The sequence below is a fragment of the Rhinoderma darwinii genome, chromosome 4 (assembly GCF_050947455.1).
Source record: "Rhinoderma darwinii isolate aRhiDar2 chromosome 4, aRhiDar2.hap1, whole genome shotgun sequence".
NCBI classification, from domain to species: domain Eukaryota; kingdom Metazoa; phylum Chordata; class Amphibia; order Anura; family Rhinodermatidae; genus Rhinoderma; species Rhinoderma darwinii.
In genome coordinates this window covers 241,443,563-241,464,034 of record NC_134690.1, presented here as the reverse complement: position 1 = coordinate 241,464,034, position 20,472 = coordinate 241,443,563, and the positions used below count along the sequence as shown (strand labels likewise).

The window sequence follows — 20,472 nt, the reverse complement described above, 5'->3', positions numbered from 1 at the left end:
CAAGACATTGACAAGGTTAGAAATAATGATTTTTATTTCAAATAATAATTTTCTCCTTCAAACTTTGCTTTCATCAAAGAATGCTCAATTTGCAGCAATTACAGCATTGAAGACCTTTGGCATTCTAGCTGTTAATTTTCTGAGGTAATCAGGAGAAATTTCACCCCATGCTTCCAGAAGCCCCTCCCACAAGTTGGATTGGCTTGATGGGCACTTCTTGCGTACCATACGGTCAAGCTGCTCCCACAACAGCTCTATGGGGTTGAGATCTGGTGACTGCGCTGGCCACTCCATTACAGATAAAATACCAGCTGCCTGCTTCTTCCCTAAATAGTTCTTGCATAATTTGGAGGTGTGGTTTGAGTCATTGTCCTGTTGTAGGATGAAATTGGCTCCAATCAAGCGCTGTCCACAAAATGAAGTGATAGCCTTCCTTATTCAAAATCCCTTTTACCTTGTACAAATCTCCCACTTTACCAGCACAAAAGCAACCCCAGACCATCACATTACCTCCACCATGCTTGACAGATGGCATCAGGCACTCTTCCAGCATCTTTTCAGTTGTTCTGCGTCTCACAAATGTTCTTCTGTGTGATCCAAACACCTCAAACTCCGATTCGTCTGTCCATAACACTTTTTTCCAATCTTCCTCTGTCCAATGTCTGTGTGCTTTTGCCCATATTAATCTTTTCCTTTTATTAGCCAGTCTCAGATATGGCTTTTTCTTTGCCACTCTGCCCTGAAGGCCAGCATCCCAGAGTCGCCTCTTCACTGTAGACGTTGACACTGGCGTTTTGCGGGTACTATTTAATGAAGCTGCCAGTTGAGGACTTGTGAGGTGTCTATTTCTCAAACTAGAGACTCTAATGTACTTGTCTTGTTGCTCAGTTGTGCAGCGGGGCCTCCCACTTCTCTTTCTACTCTGGTTAGAGCCTGTGTGTGCTGTCCTCTGAAGGGAGTAGTACACACCGTTGTAGGAAATCTTCAGTTTCTTGGCAATTTCTCGCATGGAATAGCCTTCATTTCTAAGAACAAGAATAGACTGTCGAGTTTCGCATGAAAGCTCTCTTTTACTAGCCATTTTGAGAGTTTAATGGAACCCACAAATGTAATGCTCCAGATTCTCAACTAGCTCAAAGGAAGGTCAGTTTTAAAACTCCTCTAAACAGCAAAACTGTTTACAGCGGTGCTAACATAATTGCACAAGGTGTACATGATAACATCATAAAATATGTCATATAGGTGAAAAAACAGAGCGTATAACTGGGTCAATTCAAACAAAGTACACCTAACACATAGGACTATGAAATCAACGTGAAAATTAAAATCAAAAACGAAAACAAAAACAAAAAGGAGGAAACAGAAACCTAGATCCCAGGTACATGCAACACATCAGGGAATGTACCATATGGCTATGGAGAGAAATCTTTTGTCTAGGAAACTCATAATTTGGACGATGCGAATCCTTGTGCGCGCACAAGGCGCGGTGGAATCACATGATGATCTATGGTACTGATTTAAGGCATAAATATAGATACGGTCGTCATATTTTACGGACAATATGGAGGTACAACTCAGGTATACACAATGCAGGTATATACAATGCAGAAATAAACACAGAATGCATCACTGAAGAAAGCATGGACATAGACATGTCATATAGAAGCGACCAGAAGGTGGAGACAAATAGATGATACAGGTGAAATAGCGGGGGTGTAGTACCCTAAACATCTTCAGATGATGTGTATCTTACCTGAGCCGTGCTGGGGACTGGATCGGTACAAAATGATGCGTGTATAGCGCTGCTGTGGTCAGTAACCGGCGGCTTACCGCTCTGTGTTGGCGCTGGTATACCCTGGTCACTTCCTGGTTTATATGTGTGTGTAAGAGATGGTGGGTGTGTCTAGACGTGTGGAATGCATCGGCTCAGGTAAGATACACATCATCTGAAGATGTTTAGGGTACTACACCCCCGCTATTTCACCTGTATCATCTATTTGTCTCCACCTTCTGGTCGCTTCTATATGACATGTCTATGTCCATGCTTTCTTCAGTGATGCATTCTGTGTTTATTTCTGCATTGTATATACCTGCATTGTGTATACCTGAGTTGTACCTCCATATTGTCCGTAAAATATGACGACCGTATCTATATTTATGCCTTAAATCAGTACCATAGATCATCATGTGATTCCACCGCGCCTTGTGCGCGCACAAGGATTCGCATCGTCCAAATTATGAGTTTCCTAGACAAAAGATTTCTCTCCATAGCCATATGGTACATTCCCTGATGTGTTGCATGTACCTGGGATCTAGGTTTCTGTTTCCTCCTTTTTGTTTTTGTTTTCGTTTTTGATTTTAATTTTCACGTTGATTTCATAGTCCTATGTGTTAGGTGTACTTTGTTTGAATTGACCCAGTTATACGCTCTGTTTTTTCACCTATATGACATATTTTATGATGTTATCATGTAAACCTTAAGTGATAGTTCTCCTATACCCATGCCATGATCTAATCAATTGTACGTTTCTCTAGTGCCCGACGAAGGTCTGTCTGACCGAAACGTCGACGTCGCACATACAGCCTCTGGCATCCATAATAAAAATAAAAATATATTTTTGTAACACAAGCAAGGTGTGCCGAGTACAAATTCTTAACCTATACCCGGGTTGGGACCCTACCTCGAGCACCCAAAGAAACCAGTGCCATCTGAACACAACCATATAATTGCACAAGGGTTTTCAAGTGTCTTCTAATCATCCATCAGCCTTCTAACACAGTTAGCAAACACAATGTACCATTAGAACACTGGAGTGATGGTTGCTAGAAATGGGCCTCTATACACCTATGTAGATATTGCATTAAAAACCAGACGTTTGCAGCTAGAATAGTCATTTAGCACATTAACAATGTATAGATTGTATTTCTGATTAATTTAATGTTATCTTCATTGAAAAAAACTGTGCTTTTCTTTCAAAAATAAGGAAATTTCTAAGTGACCCTAAACTTTTGAATGGTAGTGTATATATATATATATATATATATATATATATATTTTTTTTTTTTATTTTTTTTTTATTTTTTTATCATATGGCTCAGCACTGCCATAACAGTGATGAGTGTTACAGAGCATGTACCAAAATGGTTTGGGTTGTTAAAATTTTATGAAGGAAGGTGGCGCAAGTTTTGCGTACGTGTGTGTGGGCTGGCGCCAAACTAAATTGAAAGTCTAATCTAGCTACAGCTTTGCCTCATAAGGAGACACCAGTATTTTAAGTAGCACGTAGAAGGTGGAGGGACCCTGTTATGATTATGTACCGGGCAATAGCAGCTACAAGTTACATCTCAGCATTGAAAGTAATATGTGAAAAAACAGGTATATAGATTTAGTGCACATTAACCAACACTACATTTCTCAATTTCTTGATGCTCATTTACATGAATGCTGAAGGTAACAGTTGTCTATGTTAAAATTGATTTCCATTAGCTGCCTGTCTAATAACAACATGTTTCATTGTGGCATTAATAAATCACATTTAGTACCATTTAAAATAAATATGCCTTAATAATAAATGTACCATTAAATAAATATGTCTTTAGTACAAGTTGTTTGACATAATGCAGGCTGATGATAGTTTGAGCGGTTTGGGGCATTAATATTACATTTATAGCTTTGTCATTTCACTTACCATAGATTTATAAATGTGTATCACACTCAAAGAAAGGCAAAGGAATGGCCATTTTGACAATTTTATTTGATGATATGTATATTGTAGCCATTAACAAGTGATCAGTACGTAGAGGCTTAGTAAATCAAAACCTCCCATTATTGACTTATTACTCACACATGCATGAATTGTAAAGATTAGGGTATTAACCCCTTAGTGACCAGCCCATTTTAGGCCCTAATGACCAAGCTATTTTATTCGTTTTTCTATAGTCGCATTCAAAGAGCTATAACGTTTTTATTTTTTCGTCTACATAGCTGTATGAGGACTTGTTTTTTGCGGGATTAGTTGTGCTTTTTAATGGCACCATTTTTGGGTACATATAATTTTTATATTAACTTTTATTAACCTTTTAGGGGGAGATTATAAAAAAAACCTGAAATTCCGCCATTGTTCTATGCGTTTTTAAATTGACGCCGTTCACTGTGCGGCGTAAATAACATGTTACCTTTATTCTATGGGTCGGTACGATTACGGCGATACCACATATGTAGAGGTTTTTTTATGTTTTACGACTTTTGCACAATAAAAACACTTTTGAACTAAAATTATTTGCTTTTGCATCGTCGCTTTCCAAGAGCCGTAATTTTTTTATTTTTCCATCAATGTAGTGATTTTTTGGGCTTGTTTTCTGCGGGACAAGACGTAGTTTTGAATGGTACTGTTTTGGGGTGCATGGGACTTATTGATTCATTTTTATTATGACTTTTTTGGGGGGCAATGGAAAAAAATTGCAATTTCGCCATGTTTTTTTTTGTTTTTTTTTTACGGTGCTCACTTTGCGGTTTAAATTACATATTAACTTTATAAATGGAGGCATTATGGTCGCGGCGATACCACATATGTGTACTTTTTTTTTTTTTTTACACTTTTACTAAATAAAACCACTTTTTATGGAAAAAAATGGTTTTATTTATTTTTTTTACTTTAATTTTTATTAATAATATTTATTTCACTTTGATTACTGATTTTATTAGTCCCACTAGGGGACTTTACTGTGCGATGTTCCGATCGCTGCTATAATGCTCTGGTATACTTCGTATACCAGAGCATTATTGCCTGTCAGTGTAAATCTGACAGGCAATCTGTTAGGACGTGCCTCCGGCGCGTCCTAACAGGAATATGTCCAGGGCAGACCTGGGGGCTTTTATCAAGCCCCCGGTTGCCATGACACCCCATCGGAGACCCGCGATTTCATTCGCGGGCCGCCGATGGGTGACAGAGGGAGCTCACTCCCTCTGTAAACAAAGTTAAATGCCGCGGTCGCTATTGACGGCGGCATTTAACGGGTTAAACGGCCGCGATCGAAGTAAACTTCGATCGCGGGCGTTGGAGCAGGAGCTCAGCTGTCATCAGACAGCAGAGCCCCGGCTCCAGCCTGCACGGGAGACCCGTGCAGGACTTAGACTAGGCTGACGTGAAAAGGCGTCAGCCTAGCCTAAAGCCCATTAGTGACCGACGTAAAAAGGCGTATTAGTGGTCACTAAGGGGTTAAAGTGTTTTTGGGTTGTTGAAGTTGATGCAGACAACCCATCCACTATGATGTTTACGTACATCTGCATTACAAAATTAGACATTATAAAACAAAATAATGGAATTATTTACACTGCTGTAAATGTTCATTCCTTTCAGGCATCCCCTGTTATTAAATGTTTTTGCAACATTTAATAAATCTAATAATAATCTGTAAAGGATCTGCCAGGCACAGCTTCGGTGTTAACTCCCAGAACTAATCAGTCAGCACCTGAGAATACATCCCTGAAACTGACTCCTGCTTCCACCATTCAGGCTGGCAGGCTTAGGAGTGGGAGAGCCTATCGTAACCTGGCCAGACTCAGCTAGCTCCCGCCCTCGGTCTATTTAAGCCTGCACTTCCTGTCCCTCGGTGCTTGTGATTCTTTCCTTGTGGTTTCCTGGCCCAGCTACAGCTCCTGCTATTTTTGATCCTGCTCCATACAGACCCTGGCTTACCGACTACTCTTCTGCTTTTCGTTTTGTACCTCGCACACTCCTGGCTTGACTCGGCTCGTTCACCACTCCGGTTGCTCACGGTGTTGCCGTGGGCAACGGCCCCTTTTCCTTGCTTGTGTTCCTTTGTATGTTTGTCGTGTTTGTCGTGCACTTACTGAGCGCAGGGACCGCCGCCCAGTTATACCCCGTCGCCTAGGGCGGGTCATTGCAAGTAGGCAGGGACAGAGTGGCGGGTAGATTAGGGCTCACTTGTCCGTCTCCCTACCCCCTGCCATTACATAATCTTTTAAAGAGTAGTCTCATAAAGATAACCCCTGTCCATATTTCATCCTCCGCTCAGAACAACCCCCTAGAGCCAGAACAGGGAAGTAACATAAGCTCCCACTCTGGCTGACCTGACCTATCCATCCATTACATAGTACGCCATTATTTACTCTCAGAACAGGGAGGCCCTAAGTAAGAGCGACTCTCTTTCTGGCGGACCTAACCATGCATAAAATAGCCCACTATTCATTTGAATGACAGGCACATCATACTACATTTTCAATGTAGCAGTCACTGCAGTAACCCAGCAATAACAACAAATTTTCTCAAGTTCCAGGAGTCAGACTTGTGGTGATCATCTGAACACTGGGACAGCTTTCTTAAGAGATGTTGCTGCCTTTAAAGCCATGAACACCTTTGAAAACGTTTTTTTTGTTAAATAAAAATGTGTATCATTGTGATTTGTGCAACTTTCTAAAAACTTTTTATTAAAAATTATTTTTACTTTTTGAGATACAGCTGCATTGTATTCTGTATACAGAGCAGGTGTATCATGCGCTGTGACCTGAATCCGTCAGGTCAGCAGGACTGACGGGTTCAGTTACAGCAGGTCCTGCGTGTCTCTGACATACAGGATTAAACTGTTATCGATCACATCTTAATTTCATAACTTAGATGTTATCGATAACTGGTGGATTCTGCGTGTCAGAGACACGCAGGACCCACTGTCACTAAACCCGTCAGTCCCGCTGACCTGACGGATTCAGGTCTCAGCGCAAGATACAGCTGCTCTGTATGCAGGATACAAAGCAGCTGTATCTCAAAAAGTAGAAGTATTTTTTAATAAAACACAATTACAAAGTTGCACCAAAAAACAAACGAAAAAAAAAAAGTTTTCAAATTTGTACACAGCTTTTAAGGATTCTATCATGACTGGGTCTGTTCCACAGGACTGGCGCATAGCAAATATTGTGCCAATATTCAAAAAGGGGTCAAAAAGTGAGCCCGGAAACTATAGGCCTGTAAGTCTAACCTCCATTGTGGGTAAAATATTTGAGGGTTTTCTTAGAGATGCTTTTCTCGAGTATCTCAATGCAAATAAACTGTTAACGCAGCATCAGCATGGGGTTATGAGGGATCGGTCCTGACAAACCAATCTGATTAGCTTTTATGAGGCGATAAGTTCTAGACTAGACCTGAGTAAAGCTGTGGATGTGGTGTATCTAGACTTTTCAAAGACATTTGATACTGTGCCGCATCAAAGGTTGGTATATAAAATTAAATTGCTGCGACTGGGGAAAATATGTGACATTGGGTCAACAACTGGCTCAGTGATAGAAAACAGATGATGGTAATTATTGGTACATCCTCAGAGTGGGTCGCAGTTACCAGTGGGGTTCGACAGGGGTCACTATTGGGCCCTCTTCTTTTTTATAAGTTTATTAATGACCTTGTAGAGGGATTACAGAGTATAATTTCAGTATTTGCAGATGATACTATGCTCTGTAAAGTAATAAACACAAAGGAAGATCATGTAATACTACAGAGGGATTTGGGGAAGCTGGAAGTTTAGGCAGAGAAATTACAAACAAAGTTTAATGTGGATAAATGTAAGGTTATGCACTTGGGGCGAGGAAACACATTTTACAATTATGCATTAAATGGTAAAACACTGGGTAAAATTGTTACTGAAAAAGATTTGTGGATATTGGTGGGCAGTACATTTACCTTTAGCCACCAGTGCCAGGCAGCTGCTGCCAAGGCAAATAAAATCATGGGATGCATCAAAAGAGACATAGATGCTCATGGCAAGAACATAGATTTGCCTCTATATAAATCACTAGTTAGACCACACATGGAATATTGTGTACAATTTTGGGCACCTGTGTGGAAGAAGGACATGGCTGAAATAGAACAGGTGCAAAGAAAAGCGACCAAAGTAATTAAGGGAATGGGCGGATTGTTGTACAAAGAAGGATTATCAAACTTGGGGCTATACAGTTTCGAAAAAAGATGGCTTAGGGGCGATATAATTACAATGTACAAATATATACATGGGCAGTACAGAGATCTTTCTAATTATCTTTTTACACATAGGCCTGTAACAAGGACAAGTGGGCATCCTCTACATCTAGAGGAAAAAAGGTTTCACCATCTTTACAGATAAGGATTCTTTACTATGAGAGCAGTGAGACTATTGAACTCTCTGCCACAGGAGGTTGTGATGGTTGATTCATTGAACAAGTTCAAGAAGGGCCTTGATGCCTTTCTTAAAAAATATAATGTTACAGATTAAGAGTTCTAGATTCTGGAAATGGGACGTTGATCCAGGGATTTATTCTGATTTTGATGTTTGGAGTCGGGGATGAATTTTTCCTCTAATGAGTAAATTGGCATCAATCTCATGAGGGTTTTGCTTTCCTCTGGATTAATACGGTAGGATTATAAATTGGACTTGATGGAGCTGTGTTTTTTTTCAACCTAATCAACTATGTAACTGTGTATTTATGAGTAAACTAACTGCTCCTTGGTTACATCACAGCAGCAATAATTGCAACCAAATATCTCCTAAACCTGCACTGCTCATTCCAGATCCTGACACTGCTTTCCTGTTGGGTTCAAGCCTAGAATTTTCACAAGACCAATCCAAATATTTTCATATCATTGATGTGGATAATGGATAACTGGGTTGCTTAAATACAAATAATAATGAAACATAGCACTGTTATCTACCTAGTTTGCTTTTAACACCTTAACGACCGCCCACCGTCGGCGGTGCAGGTGCTTAGTCTACGGCAACGTCTTTTGGCGTCGCTGTAGAAGAGGCTGATGAGCGCTCCTGTGAGCGCTCATGCTCTAAGCAGGAGCTGAAACTTACAGCTCCTGATCTTAGAGAAGCCTCCTGAACACAGCTGAGATTGGAAAACATTCCAACCCCAGCTGTTTAACTCTTTGATCGCTACGGTCCATGACCGCGGCATGATCAAAGGGAACTCCCCTTTTTTATCTCATTATCGGAAACCCGGTGATGTGATCAAAGACCAGTGAATCCCTCTGCAGTCAGTTTTGGGGACCTAGAAAGGACCCCATGGCTGTATTTTCCGTTTGCCTGCTGTTAGGGCACACTATGTGCTGCCCTAACAGAAGCCTTTGTCAAAGTGACAGAGTATAATGTATTAGCATACAGGAGTATGCCAATACATTATAAGTAAAGAATAAAATTGTAAGTAAAGTTATCCCTTAATTGCGATTTTAAAAAAAGTAACAAAAAAAAAAGTCTCAAAAAAAGTGTGATTATTTTGCATAAAATATATTTTATTGTCCCTACATTACATAATAACAAAAAGCCTACACCTATTAGGTATCTACACGACCGTAATAACCTGAATAATTAATTTGACAGGTTATCTAGTGTGAAACGTGAATTGAATAAAAAAATAAACAAGAAAAACTATGCAGAAAATCACTTTTTCCTATAATCACATCCTAATCATAGAGTCTGCAGGCAGGGCAATGGGAACTACATACAGGCTGTTGGAATGAGAAGAAAATGACACTTTCCTCTGATATTCACATGTAGTACTGATTTTGAAAACAGAAAAATACTGTGTACTGTAAAAATGTGAAATATATTGTCTTTTGATTTTTCATAGCTCTACAAGCTGTCCATTGGAAGGGGGGTATATTTCTATGACACAGGAGATACATGGGTTGCAAAGAGTATATCATACAAAGAAGTATTGCAAGCAAATAAATTACTTCCTTTGTCTCAAATGATGTTTTTGAATTGTAATTTTTTAGTTTTTAGTTTTATCTCATCATTAAAAACTAAAATGATAATATACAAGTAACTTAAGACTTTAATATGTATATTATGTTAGAAGCTAGGTAACCGTGAAGTAGCACCCCCTCTTTTGCACATCATTGAGTGTCCCTCATGTTTAGGTTTGAAAGCACTCTCTCAGTACTACATATCTCTTGATGTCTCAGCCCTGTTTCTGTCCACTGTGTCCTAACACCTTGTGTGACATATATTCTTCCCAAATTAAAAAATATACAGTTTAAATAGGTTACAGCTTCAATTTCATAGGGAATTAGCCCTACTTAGAAAGTCTCAGAGAACTTATTTGATGACATCATTTGGTCACTATCCCAGGCATTAAAATCCAACATTAGAAGAAAAGTGACTTGTGGTCTGTTTCAAACAAATGCACTAGAAATGTACACATACTTACTCCTGTTATATAATGCGTCCTACACTGGATGGTCCCAAATATTCCCAGTATAACAATAATGATGTGTATAAAATTTGCCAAGATAGGTGCCCACTGGTAGCCGAGGAAGTCAAATATTTGTCTCTCCAAAATGCAGGCCTACAATAAAAAGAGACATGAATATTACTGATAAAACATATTGAAATGTGCCCAAAAAAGTGCCAGTTATTTCTTACTTGAAAATAAGGAGATAAATACAAATTACAAGTTCATCAATTATGATCAGAATAAAAGATTTCGAAAAAATATTTTTTAAGAATTTTGGTAATTTTGAGAAATTTATTTTTAAATCTTTTAAGTATTTTTTATCAACTACTAAATGAGTGAATGGAAATCATATAATGTTTATGAGCTTTAAGGCAAACCTCAGTAACATCACATTGACTGTATTATAGATACCAAAAATATAATACAATACCGTACAAGTAGAATAAATGGGACCACAATCTCATTCTCAATCTCAAAATAAATAATAATCTCATATTACCATAGAATATTTTGGCAATAAAATAGATTATATTGTTCCGAGATTACAATATATAAGCAAAGAAGGAAATATATGGTTGGATACACAGTTTTTAAATCTCAATGTTGACCAATGACCATAATAGTTATGTACATGTACAGTCAATAGTCATCTACACTAGTTGTGCTCCAGGTGATCTACCATTTTTTCTCTCCAAAACCAAATGACTAGTTCTACGTAATTTTGCTGTTCGCAAAATGTTGCCTAAGGGTATGTTCACACGAGGGCGTCCGTAACGGATGAAATTACGGGGATGTTTCAGCCTGAAAACATCCCCGTAATTTCAGCCGTAACGGCATGTGCAGGCGCTTGAACGCCGCGTCAATTACGGACGTAATTGGCGCTGCTATTCATTGGAGTCAATGAATAACGGCTCCAATTACGCCCAAAGAAGTGACAGGTCACTTCTTTGACGCGGGCGTCTATTTACGCGCCGTCATTTGACAGCGGCGCGTAAATTACGCCTCGTGTGAACAGTCAAACGTCTGCCCATTGCTTTCAATGGGCAGATGTTTGTCAGCGCTATTGAGGCGCTATTTTCGGACGTAATTCGGGGCAAAAACGCCCGAATTACGTCCGTAAATAGGCCGTGTGACATACCCTTACTGAATACAAATGTAACTCAATTCAATTATAAAGACGGACTGTGTGTCTTTGATTTCATTTTTTTATTTTTTGATAATTTGCAAAAACTGTTTATTTAACTTGTTGCCTAAAAGTAAGAAGGCATAGGTTATCATGAGCCCCTCATCTAAAGTATGAAAAGCTTTCGGCAAACAAATTGTTCTTGTGATTGAGGTCAATTATAGGGCTAAGGCTTCGTTCACATCTGCGCAAGGGTCCCGTTCCGACGTTCTTTTGGAGCTTTCGGAACAGGACCCTGACTGACACAAACGGAAAGCAAAGGTTTCCATTTCCATCACCATTGATTTGAATGGTGACGGATCCGTTGCCAATGGTTTCCGTTTGTCTCAGTTGTGCAGGGGTTCCGTCATTTTGACGGAATGAATAGCGTAGCGTAGTCTGGAAAAAAAAATATATTTCTTGACTGTTAGATAAAAATGTGCCAGATTTAATCAGAGGTGTTCTCCTTTTAATACACATTTGGCGCAATTCACTTGAACTGCCTCCTTTACTTAGACTGGCGTAAAAAAATGTTTTTGTTGTAGTAGCCCCTTGACATGATTGGGTACATGGATTCAAAGTTACGTGTTATCTTTTGAGCTTACACCAGGCACTGACTGGATTTTATTGCTCCTCTGAACAACAGATACAGAAAATTGAATTGTAGACTGACCATGAGTCATTTGACCCTGAATGTTCCTATGATCGCCAAGAACCACCTGGTGCACATCAACACTGCTGTCTCATTGTGAGTATGGAAGGGGAAGTAGAGACTGTATGACACTATTGGAGATGAGGGAACTTCTTAGCACTATAGTGTGGAATAACTGTGTGGACAGTAACATCTAGCACTACTGCACTGGCAATACAAATGATGGTACCACTTGGTGGTATCCTGATATTTTAAGGCTACTGTGTTGTGTATTCCTCTATGTAGCATATTTGTTATTAAAGAGGATCTGTGTAACGTCCGTGGTCGCTGACCACGAACTTCTTCCATCCAGTCGACACCCTTCTCTCAAGAGATGTCTACACATACGGCCATCCTGCTTCACAGTGACCATCAGGGTGCGCTCACAAGCTCAGTCCAGACTTGAGAAGCCAGAGCGCAAGAATGTTGGTGATTGAGCTAATTGGTCCAGAGCACCCTGGGCTATAAGAAGGTCCCAGCCCCATCCTCCCACGCTTGAGCTTTGTTGTTGTATTCCTAGTATGTCTTGCAAATGGTCCCCTAGTGTTTCCTGCTCCCAGTGTTTCCTGTTCCTGTATCCTGTAACCTGTATCCTGATCTAGTGCCGTGCTTAGCTGTAGCCGTGCTGTGCTGTATACCACGCCTGTCCTGCTTCTCCACGCCTGACGTCTACCTGCTGCCTAGTTCCTGCCAAGCCTGCCTTGCTACTGTCCGAGCTGCCACAGGTACCCTATATAAACTATAGACTCTGACCTGCACCCTGTTGGCCAGCTGCCATACTGCCAAGGCGGTACGGCCCAGTGGGTCCACTAACCCTACGTGACAACCTGCCAGCTCTCTTGACATGTTTCTTTTAGTCAATATTTATAATGCCCATGAAATAACCAATCTGGAGCATCTTTTTTTTTGTAAAACTTTGCACTGTGCCATTCCTCTATCGTTCCTACTAGATTTAATGTGACCATTCCCCTTGTCAAAGGGGTGTGTCCCTGCACAGTCTGCCACTGTCAGCACTAATTGGACAGTTTCAGACTGTGTAGGGACACACCCCTAACTGGTAACACCCAGTTAGAAATGTATTAAAACATTTACAGGAGGAATAACAGAGGAATTGCACAATGCAAATTTCTAAGAAAAGATACTTCAGAAATTCAGTTTTATTAGGGGAAATACAAGTATTTTATAAAACAGGCATGACAGGAGATGTGACAGGTCCCCTATAAATAATGCAGATTGTTTTTCCAAAAATTGGATTTACTAATCATTTCAATAATGTAAATGTTTCTTGGATTACATGCATGAAATACGGAATTATGTATAATACAATATCTTTGAAGAGCAACTTAATGTACTGTATTATTTATAGTATTACTCTGCCAAATAATGAACTAAAGACAATGAGTTTGCTTTAGATTCTTGAACACTACAATATACAATAGGTGGCAATCACCTGAGCTGCTGAATTCTTTTCTCCCGGATCCCCTGCTGTGATGGCAGCAGCTCTGGGTATATTTAGAAGACAAAGTGCCATAAATGATGTATTTATTCAGCGTCATTTGTGATTCGAGCTGCAGTGTTTATCATTGTTTGCTGTGATCTTAGAAATACAGGAGTTTGTAATTTGTTCTTCCCAATTTTGCTAACACCAGAGAAATAAACTCGGTATTAAACATTCTCACACTGTGCGAATGTGACAATAAGCAGCATTGTTGTCACTAAAATATTACCTAGACTTTAATACCAACTCATTATCACTTCATATACGTTTTTCTATTAGGCTCAGTTCACACCATGTTTCTGTCTCCTGTTGAAAAGGTATTGTTTTTTTAAAGTTTACAAATAAGGCCTATCCAATTACATCCTATTGCCATTGACTTCTATTGTACAAAAACAGGATTCATATGAATCCTGTCCTTAAATAGGAAAGAAAAAACGCAGACTGCATAATTTTTGTGTCCGGGACTAAGCCTCCAACGCAGATGTGAACAAAGCCCAATTTTAACAAGAAAAAAACGGTATATTTCAGCAGGATGCAAAAAGGTTGTATAAACAGAGCCTTAGGGCATGTTCAGACGTGGCAGAAATTTTCCGCTGTAGATTGTGCCGCAAATTCTTGGAAATTACGCAGCCAAACTTGCATATTTGACAGTTAATTCAGACGTGGTAGATATCACAGCAGACTTGCCTCAGATTTCAGCCTTTGCATTGCAAAAGCTGAAAACCGCAGTGAAAATCCGCTGCTTCTCCGCAACAGAGGGTGCATGCTGTGGAGTGTAAATTCTGCACCGCAGCCTAAATTATTTTCTGTTACTTTTCTGTTATTATTTCACTGTTCTTTTCCGCCAAAGTTTAAACTAAGTCACCTAAAAAGCTATAGAAGCCAAAGGAAAAAAAGGCTTCTGCAGATTCCCACTGCGGGCTGTCTGCAGTGGAATTCTGCCACATCTGAACAAGCCCTTAGTGATATGATAGTCTTGATGATGTAACACAGGGCCCACAAAGAACATGTTTGAATAATTGTTGAAGATTTTTTTATTTTCTTTATTCAAGAATATTTTTTCCCTGGATTAAGACTTAAATCTGTAAAGTGACATAATTGAAGTGGTTTTCCCCTGCTAGACATTTATGGCATCTCAAGTTCTGGAAACAATGTAGCTCACGGCCGTGCCATAAAGTGTAAGTGTAGCTCGGATATACACTGGCGTTCAAAAGTTTAGGGTCACTTAGAAATTTCCTTATTATTGAAAGAAAAGCACAGTTTTTTTCAATTAAGATAACATTAAATTAATCAGAAATACACTATACATTGTTAATGTGCTAAATGACTATTCTAGCTGCAAACGTCTGGTTTTTAATGCAATATCTACATAGGTGTATAGAGGCCCATTTCCAGCAACCATCACTCCAGTGTTCTAATGGTACATTGTGTTTGTTAACTGTGTTAGGGCGGGTTCACACATAGCGGAATTTCACTTAAATTCCGCTGCGGAAACTCCGCAGCGTTAATCCGCAGCGGAGCCGTTTCTCCATTGACTTTCACTTTAAATTAGCAGTGTTCGTTTACACGATGCGTACAATTCCGCTGCGGAGCATAGGCTGCGGAGCGGAATTTGGTGTCCGCAGCATGCTCTGTCTGTTGCGGACCAGTGGCGGACTCATGGCGGAATTTCTCCATTGACTTCAATGGAGATTCAAAGTTCCGCAATGAAGTCCGCAGCTGTCATGCACATGTCATGTGTGCTGCGGATACGTCTTGCTTTTTTAACTTGACATTTCTTCATTCTGGCTGGACCTATGTATTTCTAGGTCTACAGCCAGACTGAGGAAGTCAATGGGGCTCCCGTAATGACGGGAGCGTTGCTAGGAGACGTCTGTAAATAGTCACTGTCCAGGGTGCTGAAAGAGTTAAGCGATCGGCAGTAACTGTTTCTGCACCCGGGACAGTGACTACCGATCCCAATATACATGTATCTGTAAAAAAAAATGAAGTTCGTACTTACCGAGAACTCCCTGCGTCTGTCTCCAGTCCGGCCTCCCAGGATGACGTTTCAGTGTAAGTGACGGCTGCAGCCAATCACAGGCAAAGCACAGGCTGCAGCGGTCACATGGACTGGCGCGTCATCCAGGGAGGTCGGGCTGGATGCCGAAAGAGGGACGCGTCACCAAGACAACGGCCGGTAAGTATGAAAATCGTTTCCTTTCACTAGGGAAAGTGCTGTCCCTTCTCTCTATCCTGCACTGAATAGGGAGAAGAGAAGCACTTTTCCTGCAGTCCGCAGCGGCCAGTCCGCATCAATTTTCTGCACATTTTGTGCAGATCCGCTGCAGAATCTGCAACGCAGATTCTGTGCGGCATTGATGCGGACAGTTGCGGAGGAATTCCGCCATGTGTGGTCATGCCCTTAGAAGGCTAATGGATGATTAGAAAACACTTGAAAACCCTTGTGCAATTATGTTAGCACCGCTGTAAACAGTTTTGCTGTTTAGAAGAGCTATAAAACTGACCTTCCTTTGAACTAGTTGAGAATCTGGAGCATTACATTTATGGGTTCGATTAAACTCTCAAAATGGCTAGAAAAAGAGAGCTTTCATCTGAAACTCGACAGTCTATTCTTGTTCTTAGAAATGAAGGCTATTGCATGCGAGAAATTGCCAAGAAACGGAAGATTTCCTACAACGGTCTGTACTACTCCCTTCAGAGGACAGCACACAAAGGCTCTAACCAGAGTAGAAAGAGAAGTGGGAGGCCCCGCTGCACAACTGAGCAACAAGACAAGTACATTAGAGTCTCTAGTTTGAGAAATAGATGCCTCGCAGGTCCTCAACTGGCAGCTTCATTAACTAGTACCCCCAAAACGCCAGTGTCAACGTCTACAGTGAAGAGGCGACTCCGGGATGCTGGCCTTCGGGGCAGAGTGGCAAAGAAAAAGCCATATCTGAGACTGGCTAATAAAAGGAAAAGATTAATATGGGCAAAAGCACACAGACATTGGACAGAGGAAGATTTAAAAAAGTTTATGGACAGACGAATCGAAGTTTGAGGTGTTTGGATCACACAGAAGAACATTTGTGAGACGCAGAACAACTGAAAAGATGCTGGAAGAGTGCCTGACGCCATCTGTCAAGCATGGTGGAGGTAATGTGATGGTCTGGGGTTGCTTTGGTGCTGGTAAAGTGGGAGATTTGTACAAGGTAAAAGGGATTTTGAATAAGGAAGGCTATCACTCCATTTTGCAATGCCATGCCATACCCTGTGGACAGCGCTTGACTGGAGCCAATTTCATCCTACAACAGGACAATGACCCAAAGCACACCTCCAAATTATGCAAGAACTATTTAGGGAAGAAGCATGCAGCTGGTATTCTATCTGTAATGGAGTGGCCAGCGCAGTCACCAGATCTCAACCCCATAGATCTGTTGTGGGAGCAGCTTGATCGTATGGTACTCAAGAAGTGCCCATCAAACCAATCCAACTTGTGGGAGGGCCTTCTGGAAGCATGGGGTGAAATTTCTCCTGATTACCTCAGCAAATTAACAGCTAGAATGCCGAAGGTCTGCAATGCTGTAATTGCTGCAAATGGAGCATTCTTTGACGAAAGCAAAGTTTGAAGGAGAAAATTATTATTTGAAATAAAAATCATTATTTCTAACCTTGTCAATGTCTTGACTATATTTTGTAGTCATTTTGCAACTCATTTGATAAATATGAGTGTGAGTTTTCATGGAAAACACAAAATTGTCTGGGTGACCCCAAACTTTTGAACGGTAGTGTATCATAAATGCCCAAGATGGGAAAACCCCTTTAAGCACTCATTTATTTTACAGTTTAATGTCTATAATCCAGAAATTCTTAAGAGGACTGTGAAGATGGCAGTAACATTGTACACTACAGCGCAGCGGGACTATAATACCTTGGAGGGAGTCTATATCTCTAACAGTGTTAAATCACATAGATATTTTAATTACAGTTGAGTGACAACAATTAACTGAAATCGTTTATAAAGAAATGTGATGAGTGCTCCCCAGGATGTCATAATTCAAAAGAAACGGCAATTATAACTCTCAGAGCCCATTGTTGATTGCTTACAGTATTGTTAACAAGGAACCCATAGGGTTTACTTTTGTATCGCTGAATATGATGAGATAAGAAGAATAACCAATCTAGCATCTATGAGAGAAAACAATGGATGTGTATCCTTCAAATATACAATCAGCATAAGTTCAGTAAGTATATACATAAAATGCAGTAATATTTAAAGAAATACTCCGGGCAAGATAAGTCTACACTGCGCTATGCCTAGTTACATAGTTACACAGTTAGTACGGTTGAAAAAAGACATATGTCCATCAAGTTCAACCAAGGGATGGGAAATGGGAACGGATGAAACAAAAATTCTACACATTTACAGAGGAGCTGATATTTTTTAGTTCTAGGAAATTATCTAGCCCTTTTATAAAGCCATCTACTGTCCCTGCTGTGACCAGCTCCTGCGGTAGGCTATTCCATATATTCACAGTTCTCTCAGTAAAGAAGGCTTGTCGCCTCTGCAGGTTGAACCTTTTTTTATCCAGATGGCGGGAGTGCCCCCTTTTTTTTGAGGGGGTTTTACCTGGAACAGGATTTCACCATATTTTTTGTATGTGCCATTCTTATATTTATACAAATTAATCATGTCCCCCCTTATTCGTCTTTTTTCAAGGCTAAATAGGTTTAATTCTTTTAATCTTTCCTCATAACTTAGATTTATACTTTTATAATTTATATCTTGCACTATAATTACCCAAAGTAGATTTGAAAATCTCCCATTTATCATTTGTACCATTATTTTACATTAGTTCTTCCCAGTCTATATCCTGAATTGCAGCCCTCATCTTGGGGAAATTTGCCTTCTTAAAATTAAGTGTTTTTGCCCTCCCAGCCTGTGTTTGTTTTTTACAGTATAGGTAAAATGTAACTATATTGTGATCACTGTTACTGAGGTTTTCACGAACATTGACATTCCCAACAAGATCTGCATTATTAGAAATGACCAGATAAAACAGAGCTTCACCTCTAGTCGATTCTTCCACAAACTGGCCCATAAAATTTTCCTGCAACAGGTTGAGGAAATGTCTCCCCTTTGCAGTTGAAGCCGAACCATGACACCAATTAATATCCCAATAATTAAAATCTCCCATTATCACTACTGTTCCCTCCTGTGCAGCCTGCTCCATCTGTTTATATAGCTGACCTTCCATCTCCTCAGTTATATTGGGGGGTCTATAGATTATACCAAAAGTATTTTTTTTTCAGTGTTTACCTCCCTTTCTAGTTCCATTCACAAGGTTTCAACCTCCTCACAATCTTCACCCTCTAATGTCTCTTTCACACTCGCCTTCATATCACTTCTCACATACAGACATACACCACCGCCTTTCCTATTTGTCCTGTCTTTCCGAAAAAGTGTAAAACCCTGTAGATTTACAGCCCAGTCACGTGAAGAGTCTAGCCATGTTTCAGTAACAACAACTATATCAATATGTTCCTCCAGTACCAAGGCCTTGAGAACATACACTTTAACTTGCCTTTCAGTTTTTCACTTTCAGTATCAGAAATTAGATTATTTGACATTATTTTGGCATTTTTATTTTCATTTTCATTGCTGTTTTATAACATTTGGATCCCCTATACCTTTGTCTAGTCCTCTCCCCACAGTCTGTTTCTCCCCCCACCAATATAGTCTGACCCCTCTCTAACCTAACTACCCCTTTATTTTCTACATTGACCTCCCTCCTCAGCCCTAGTTTAAATACTCCACCACCACAGTTAGAATTCTCTCCCCCTGCACAGCGGACCCCCTTCCATTTAGGTGCAAATCATCTGCAGAATACAGTTTGTACCCCAATGAAAAGTCAGCCCAGTGCTCTAGGAACCCAAAGCCTTCTCCACTACACCAAGAATTATGCCTTATTCCTGAGAAAACTACCTTGGAGGTCCTTCCCTTCAGCTTGTAGCCTAGTTCTTTAAAATTATTCTTAAGGCTCCTCCACCTACCATTTATTCTGTCGTTGGTACCCACATGGACCACGACAGCTGGATCATCACCAGCCCCTCCCAGTAATTTATCCACCCTTTCCACCACATGCCAAACCCTGGCACCAGGGAGACAGCAAACCATTCGTTCGGTTGAAGTGGTCTTGGCGACAAATTATTCTATCCGTCTTCCTGATTATAGAATCCCCTACAACTACAAATTGTCTTGACTTACCTGCATTTCCATCCTGCCGACTACTAGATGGGCTGTTCTCCCGGCTGTTAGGGAGATCAGTATCCACTAGGGCTGCCATTTCTGAGACGGACACCCTCGCATCATCACCCAACTTAGCAATTTTGCTTGGAATATCAGAAACAGGATTGGCCTTCCTTTTCTTTGACCCCTTTCTACTGCCCCTAACTACATTAACCCAGCTACTTGCCTGATCCTGCTGACCCATGTCTTCACCCTCCAGTTCTACCCCACTAACTGCTTGCTCAGTCAGCAGCATGCTCCGCTCAAGATTGTCGATCCCCCTCAGTGTTGAATTTTGCTCCTCCAGATCCCTAATGAGAGCTTCCAGGTGACCAACATGCTCACATCTGCCACAGAGGTATTCACCCTGGAACTCCGGCTACAGTCGTGCATACATATGGCAGACAGTGCACTGAAGAAAACTTCCAATATTGCTATCCATTGTGCCAGTTACAAAAAGAACAGTGAACAATTGTTCATTATCTCATTGTGTAAAAGAGCCAGGTTAGCAGGTGTGATACTATACATGGTTCTGCAACAATTAGGGTAAGGACGCACATGGCGGATGCGCTGTGTAAAAGTACACAGCGTACCCGTCCTGGAACCTGAAAGGTTTTCTGCACGA

General features: G+C 40.5%; 1 protein-coding gene across 1 annotated transcript in view; it reads right to left on the bottom strand.

Moving 5' to 3' along the window:
* The window catches only part of NKAIN2 (sodium/potassium transporting ATPase interacting 2), an 881,770-nt gene that overhangs the window by 592,312 nt on the left and 268,986 nt on the right, over positions 1–20,472 (bottom strand). Inside the window, exon 2 of the mRNA XM_075862314.1 lies at positions 10,199–10,336. Within this exon, the coding sequence (XP_075718429.1) occupies positions 10,199–10,336 (138 nt within the window). The remainder of the gene's footprint in view (positions 1–10,198; positions 10,337–20,472) is intronic.